Source organism: Trachymyrmex cornetzi, unplaced genomic scaffold (genome assembly GCF_001594075.2).
Source record: "Trachymyrmex cornetzi isolate Tcor2-1 unplaced genomic scaffold, Tcor1.1 scaffold127, whole genome shotgun sequence".
Taxonomy (NCBI): Eukaryota; Metazoa; Arthropoda; class Insecta; order Hymenoptera; family Formicidae; genus Trachymyrmex; species Trachymyrmex cornetzi.
The window spans coordinates 621,698-629,916 of NW_017295839.1; the positions used below are offsets into that span (position 1 = coordinate 621,698).

General features: G+C 42.1%; 1 protein-coding gene across 1 annotated transcript in view; it reads right to left on the reverse strand.

The window, feature by feature from the left end:
- Nucleotides 1–6,805, reverse strand: part of C15 (homeobox protein C15) — a 30,797-nt gene extending 23,992 nt beyond the window's left edge. The window contains exon 1 of the mRNA XM_018522005.1: nucleotides 6,010–6,805. Within this exon, the coding sequence (XP_018377507.1) occupies nucleotides 6,010–6,796 (787 nt within the window). The 5' untranslated portion in view covers nucleotides 6,797–6,805. The remainder of the gene's footprint in view (nucleotides 1–6,009) is intronic.
- Nucleotides 6,806–8,219: the final 1,414 nt, after the last annotated feature.

Genomic DNA, 8,219 nt, shown 5'->3' on the forward strand with positions numbered 1-8,219 from the left:
TTTCGACGTCCCGAGGTGAACTTAATATCGCAGCGCGAAACGAAGTGACGAGGATATGAATTTTAATGCGCGATTTTGCTAGCTTGATCTTTGCACTCTCTTGAAAATACCGTTTTAAATGTATGTAGATTTCCCGATCGCGACCTACTCTCGATTTTCCGTTTCAATTGACTGCTAGTCAATAAAGTGTCGATTTACCGAAAATAAAGCGGACTCTTCCGAGATAATTCTATATCCTTCGAGAAATATCGATATGCTAATTAATTGGCGATATAATACAATCCCGAGGTAAGTTTTGCGCTAATCTCGAACCAGTTTCCTGAAAATAAAAGTTAAGAAAGTGAAATACGTGTTACGGATTTACGACGCTTTACGACGACTATTTGATCTATTGCAATTTTCGAAATGCATTCCCCTGCCAATTCACAAGGAGAAGCGTTGCAAAGTGTGGACGCAAGTTCCGGAGCATTCGTAGAATCGTTCGAACCCACTTTTAACGATGAGCGCATTCTGTCAGTCGCATTGGCGTAGCGCCGCATGCCAACTCTCTTTTCGTGTGCTCCAACAAAAATATTTCTCCTAGAAGCCTATCGCGTCGATAAATTCAGATTCGAGCCATTATCAATGAATAATTATTAAATAAACAAGTATGATAACGCTCGATGATTTGCAAAGCAATATAAAATTCGTGATAACGATCAATAAACGAGCAAAAAGAGATGTTGGAATAAAAATAATTTAATTATAGTTAATACATAAAAATAATTATTAGCAATTGCGAAAATATAAACTGCAATCTTGATTATAATCAAGCGTGTTCAAATTGAAGTAAACCTTCTATATCTAACAAAAAATAAATTAAAAACAGATTTATTGAAAAATGGTATTTATTTTTGCAACAATTTTAATATTTTGTTAATCTTTCTTTAACTTTTATTACCGCCTTAAAAAAACATTAAATTGAGAGTGTTTTATAAGAATTGACCAAGGCTGCATTTTGTTTCTCATTAAACAATCCTGAGAGGATACATAATAACGTCTCTCTGAGATAATAAAAATTAATCGACGCAGGAACTGGATGAAAAAGAAACATGTCCTCATTCTTATATGAGTTGAATTATCTTAATGCATTATATTATTGAAATTACGTGTGCACACACGAACAATTAATTTTAATTATGTATATGATATTAACTTATTGTCGTGGCCGAGCAAGAATAAGTCGGACTGTAAAGGCATGATTTATGTACTATTACGGTTATCGATTAACGTCAAAGGAGATAAACTGAAGGCGCCATAAAAGGTGGCACAACTCTCTCGTTCGCTTCGCTCCGCGCTACGCTAGTGACTAAACGGCTCCAAGAGTTTCGGCTTGCGATCGAGGCGAGACACCATTATGTCAAATCGGCGAGATTGTTTCTCTGAACGTAAATTGCAGCCCGGTTCCGTATAATAGTTACGTTCGAATTTTATAGCGCTAGTTTCGTCTAATTGATCGGGGAAACCTTTCTCGGACCCGCATCAGAGTTTCTCTTCGTTTCGCCCGTCGCGCTCGAGACTCGATCGTTAAAGAACGATGCAATCTCGATCGATACGAAAGCCCGATGCCGACGTAACAACGTCAAAGCGAATCGAGACAATTAGCGTTTGTCTCCCGTTTATAATTGTTACGGATTTACGTGGCGCGGTGTCTTCTCGCAAAACGTGGCGTTTCCAGTCGTCCCTTTCCGACCCTAATCGAGCGCCGCGTGTCATTTCAATGTCAAAGTGACAGGTGGCGGGACGTAATCGAGGTAAAGAGGTACAAAGCAAATAACCGGTGGTTACCGCTCGCTCGTCGAACAGAACGTTATGCGCTTTTATATATTTCACGTGAGTTAAAAGCGCGTTCTCTCTCTCTCGCTCCACGATCGATCCAACTAATGTTCCGCGATGCCAATCCGATCGGCGTAATATGCTAAATAAATGGCAGCAAACGCGATTTACATTTTCGCCTCGTTTAAGCGATCGTGACGAAAACAGTCGCGAGGGTTTTAATTATGTATGTTATGTTCATTATAACGCTTACTATCGCTCGCGACGTTTTCTTTTTCACTCGATAGACAAATTAAATCGCATCATATTATCCATCTGTAATGATACATTAATGCGTTTTTATAGAAGAGAGACGCCGCTCCAGGCCTTCTAAGCGTTTCCGTCTCGGCCACAAATCTTGACGTGAATTAATGGGATAATGTACGTTTCGACAAGTGATTAATTTTCGACACGACGTACTTTTGCAACTGGTCTTTACGCAATCTGCAACTGGCGAACCGATATCCGAGACACTCTGCGAATATCGCCGTAGGCATATTCTGTCGTATCATGATCGACATTCGTGCGTAACGTCGTTACATGGAAACGATCATCGTTTGAAGGATTACTTTGTTTCATTGCGCCGCGCCGTAGCGTGTCGACGCTCTTCTCTTTGGGGCATTTAAGCGTACTTCGAACAAAATAATCGGACGAGAGTAATGTTGCTCGTACGCATAAATACATTTCACTCACGCCACGCAAGTAATAGCGGGGTTTCATTACCCGCACGAAAAAGTCGGCGCATTCGAGAATGCACCGGCGTAGACGCTAATTATGTATTTTGCACGTACCTGCATTTTAACGTTTTTTACACTTTTACGTCCTTTTTCCCGCGTGCAATGATCGCGCCGTAATGATCCCCTGCGCGGCAACACATTTCCCGTACCGTATTTCTTCCGATTAAAGCAAATTAAAATTATATGCCTTCTAAGAGAGACAGATACGTTCGAATTGCATTGTAAATTGTAGATATCTCGAGGGCACGCGGGTGAAGCATGAGAGGGCATCGGCTAACAGAAAAGTAAAGTTTCTTTTCGGAGCTATCACATTTATAAGTTGTATACGAAACGAAATCTCTTCCTGTTTTCGCAAGACTCTTTTTGTTCTACCGACTCTCGCCGTATAACGTAGATTGAGGCGAATTGATCATAGAGCGAATCGATTCGAATCAATATAATGCCGAAATTCTAAGCAGAATCGTAAGGCTCGTAATATATTCTTGTGAGACTTGTAAGAGTTTTTAAACGCTTATACCTTTATACAATATTTTTACAGACAGCTTCTTATACTAGCCATAAAAAGAAATTGTAGATATTTACGAATAATCGTATGTCTTACGATACATACGCATAAAATTAGAATAGTCATAAGTTCTTACAAGTTTTACGAGAACACGTTACGGGTCTTACGGTTCTGCTTAAAATTAACTCATTAGTTTTGAAATAGTTTTAATCCATTGTTAATTAAAAATTTTTTATTTGTTTAAATGAGCTGTTTTGTCATGTTGGTTACTTCTGCGCCTTTCCTCTGCATCGGAAATAATAAACAGTTCCGTAATACGTGTGATCCTGCAGTGTCAGTTGACGATACAAACGTGGTGAATGCATGTAAAAATTTTGTTTCTCACATAAACTCACGATCCCAAAAAAATCACAAATTTTATGACTCTGTAATAACGTAATGATTATGTTAAAACTCATGTAAATTGTAATTATGATTTTTACAGTGTGTGTAGTTTACTAAATCAGTCTAATAAATAATGTTTTCCTCCTCAATTTCGGGGCGTCTCAGATAATTTTCTCTTCTTCATTTTTCGTTATGCAATACGTATTGTTTCGTTATATGAAACTCAAGCCAAAGTTGTAAAAATTAAGAAAATATAATAAAATGTAATTAAAAAATATATTTTTGATACTTTTTTATATAAATAAACAAACATTAATTCAATTCGCTACAGTCTACCCTCTGCGGCTGATATTTCATGCCGAGTTTTAAAATATCCATGAGAATATTGGGTTCAAAATTCTCTGTCTCTACGATACCGTTGTCGGATAAAAATAGCGTTTAGAAATCTCTAAGCGCTTAGAACTAAGTGAACAAAAAGGGTTATCGAACGAACGGAGCGAAGGTGACGTAACGTGACGACTTCGACTTGTCCGCACACCATTAAAGTGTCACTCGATGTCTTCGACGATTTCGTACCGGTCTGATCGCGACGACGGCGCGAGTGAATAATTCGCCGCTGATGCATAATTGATAACCTCTATATACGGTTAGTAGTCGCGAAGCGCAGTAATGACACCAAGTAGAGACCCACGCCTAGCCCGGTCGTTGTCTAAAGATATACCCATCCCAATTAGAGGAATTGACATCAGTGATCGCCGACGCCAACCGGGAACGCCTCTCGTCGCTCTCTCGTCGCTTTATATTTCGTCACTCGATTCTATCGAGCGGCGGCGGCCGGTCGTCGCTCCAATCCCCGTCGGGGATAACGCGGAATTAATAATATCTGACAATCTCGCTAATTGCATGAATCATCTGTTCCTTCTGCATCGTGTTAGCCAAGTACGCGGAGACACGTATAATTCGATCGGACACGTATCGCATACGCGATCGTTATCTCGTTACAGAGATGCTCTAGCTCTAATGCATTCACGATGGCGAGAAAGATAAGTAAGATATTCAGCCAATGTTTAATAGTTAATGTCCTTTTTTTGCCAGATTACCACAATATGTATAGATATGCAAATTAATTATTTATAGAAACGTGATACTTAAATAACTGCAGATGTTGCTTTTATTAGATATCATTAAAAATCGATTTATTCCTGCGTTAATTATTTAAACAGCGTACTCTGTTCTATTTTTAAATTCTTTACATAACAATGAGATTTTAATAAAAGAAATTAGCAAAATTACGGCATTAGTACTTTACTTGAAAAAGCATCGTTGTCGCCGCGATAAATTAACGAAGCTCGGTACAATGCACATTGAGGTGCTCGCGGCTTTGTAATTACACGGCGCTTTCAAGAACCGACAGAATGAAATACTTAAATTTCCGTTTTCCCCGCTGCTCTCTCGAAAATACTTAAAACATTATTTACTCAAGGCAATATCATCTCGCATGAAAATCAAGATACAACTCACGCAACGAGATAACAATACGGAACACTAACAACGAGCACCGTAGAAGTCGATAATGATCAACGTGCATTCACCGAGAGTCACTCCATTTCTGAGAGCTGCTACTTTCAGACTAAATGTACGTTGATCTGACAAACAAATCTCTCGTTCTTGGCTTTACATTAACACTAACATTAATTGGTCCTATAATCCTGAGAAGAGAGAGAGAGAGAGAGAGAGAGAGAGAGAGAGAGAGAGAGAGAGAGAGAAAATAACAAAGACAATGTGTACTTCTTTTAGGAATTATTAAGAGAATTATAAAGAGCGTTAATGCCTCGGTAACCAAACTAACTACTGGTCTAAAGTAAAAAGAAACAAAAGATTTGTCTCCTGACTAAGGTGCCATTTTCTCATTACATCAATTTTTTCATTAGGAAAAGAGATTTTTTAAGCAAAAGCCAAATTAAGCCTACTGCTTCGGTAAACAGGCTACCAGCCTAAAAAAAAAAAGTAAGAAGGAGCAAAAGATTTGTCTCCCGATTATATAAGGTGACATTTTCTCATCGTATTAATTTCTTTATTAGAAAAGAGATTTAATGTACTTAAGCAAAAGTCAAGTTAAACTAGTAGCACACAGAAAAACGTAAAGTAAGCAAATCAACATTTTTTATTCGCTACTGTTTGGATTATTGCCTTACATTCTCGACTGTGATTATGGCTGATTCGTTTATTGTTTACGTCTTACTACTAACATTGATTCTATGTGCTATCCTAACAAACAAGAAACTATTTTGGAACATTTCAACAACATTATTGCAACGTTATAGCAAGGTTGCTAAAATGTTCCAAAATGTTTCTTGCTTACTGAGACCAGTTCCTACTCAAATTCAATTCAAATGCGATAGAACGTTCAGCTGTGAGCCTTTTTACTCTAAATTACCTGCCGGTTTTCAGATCTTGTCATCAGCGTGTCTTCAACTTACGCAATGACGATCTTACACAAATTACTCATGTATATTAACGCGCGCGTACCTGCCAGTCTGTCCTTGAGATGCGGGTGCGCCTGCAGAGGGTGCGCAGCGAGGTTCGCCAGGAGGCTCGCCCGGTGCAGACCGGCAGCCGCGGCTTGTTGTTGGCTGTGTTGAAGGGCCTGCAAACTCCAGGGTGGTATCAGCGCCTGTGCGGGTAAAGCGCTGACCGACGCGCCGTTTGCGCCTGGTGGCCGGTGCGCCGGTACCCTTATGACGCTGCCGCCGCCGGTGGTGTAGATGAAACCGGCGGCGGGAATACCGGTGGTGAAGACGCGGAAGGGGGCGAGGAGTTCCGCTGCCGACGTGCAATGTACGGACGAGGAAGAATTTGCGCGAGTGTCGGGTGTACTGTCGTCGTCGTCCTTCTCCGATAGTTTCTCCTCGGCGTCGTGGCCCCAAGACCGCCTGCCATCATCGAGAACCCCACCCGAGGATGCTTGGTTGTTGTTATTGTTGTTGTTGTTGTTATTGTTGTTGCCCTCCTCCCAAGACCACTTCCTCTCCTTGTCGCTGTCTGGTTCTTCCGAGGACGGGCTCTTAGGATTCTGGACGCCGCTTTCGCCCAGCAGACGACTTATGCTGAACGGATGGCTACGGGGAGGATTGTTCGCCAGCGTCCTCGCGCCGATTTGACTGGGAGGTGGCGAAGTGGAACACTCGGAGGTCTCCTGGGACACGTGACGGCCATCGTGGCTGACGTAATTTTGCGGACTGCAACTTCGGGAATCCGAGTCATCCACATTGATCTCCTCCGTCGCGTCCACGTCGCTGTCACCGTGCTCCGACATGATCTCTCCTTCTCGCGAGAACTCGGCGCTTGTGATCGGAGACAGTGTGCTTCAAACAACGGGTGTCTTCATCGAGTTGTCATGTGTCTATAACAGCGAATCGAGAAGTGACATCGATCGCGACTGCGTAGGACGATCGAACGAGGGAGTGGAATGTTGAATAGAGGTGGTTGACTCGTAGAGAATTTGCCAAGGACTAGACTATGATTGTATGAAGATCGAAATGATGAATGTTTATATTTATTGCACAAGCGATTTAGCTTGGGCCACCTTGTAAAATTTCTGTGCGACGGCCATTTTGTTTCTACGAGTTCTGATACTATTTGTTCCTTGGACGGAGATTTTATCAGACATTAATTTTTCCTTTTCTTTTTTCATGCAAATTCACTGTCTCCGTCGTTGCTCTTTTTTCTCTCAACTAGTTTAAGATGTAACAGTCCAACACGGATTCCACTGCTTTCGTTTATTGATTCGATTAGCCATCGGTCCTTCTTGATATTTAAATAACAATTTTATGTCTGTCGATACACCAATTTCCGTCTTCAGAAACTAAAATCCATTCGTGAGTGACGTCTTTGTTCGATAAAACAAATCGGGGACCAACAAGCCTCTTTCGAGGCTGGTCTCACCGTCATTTTATACAGAAACAAGGATACCTCTACAACTCCGTGAGGTAACCACCTTTACCCCGATTAGAAAAAACGTTTCACCGTACTGGAAAAATTCTTCGGGGTATACCCGGATAAACTCCGATCACACTAAACCGGATTCTTGACAAGTCCTTCTTGGATGATTGTGGGGCGTCAGAAGAGAACAGCTTCTCGGGTCAAACACTTTACGGACGAAAACTACGCACGGTGGTAAGAATTTCGCACTTCGTGGTAAACGATAAACAGGTCGCTCGCGCGTTTACACCCGAACGGGGAAGGGGGATTCCCGTTCCGTTCTCCGTTTCGTTGAAACTCGGTCCCCTCGGCTTGACCGGAGTGTCGGCAAGTGCGTGAATCCGGGTCGGTCGCGTCGAGAGAGACGGGACGTTGTGAGAGTACCGGCGAAACCAGGTGGTTTATCCCTACCAGAGAACAACGAGACGCGTTGCCTACTCGCGACGTACGTATCGTTCGAACCTGCCCACCGTCAGCCGGCCGGCCAATCCCGTGACGGCGTAGTACGCCCACGGGCGCGCGCATTGGTCGCTGTTAAATTGATACCTATTTAACATTTGAGTAGAATGTTGCAGGCGATCGCCTTTTTCCTCCCTGTATTATTTATTGCTCGATCGTCGTGCCTCCTTTTTTCGCCTCCTTCTCCTCTTGCTCGCTCGCTCCGTCGCTTCTTCCTTTGCGTTTCTTCTCCTACCGCGTCTTCTGCGGGGGCTGTCTTATAGCTCTTTCTCACTTTTTCTCTATCTTCCCCCCCCCCC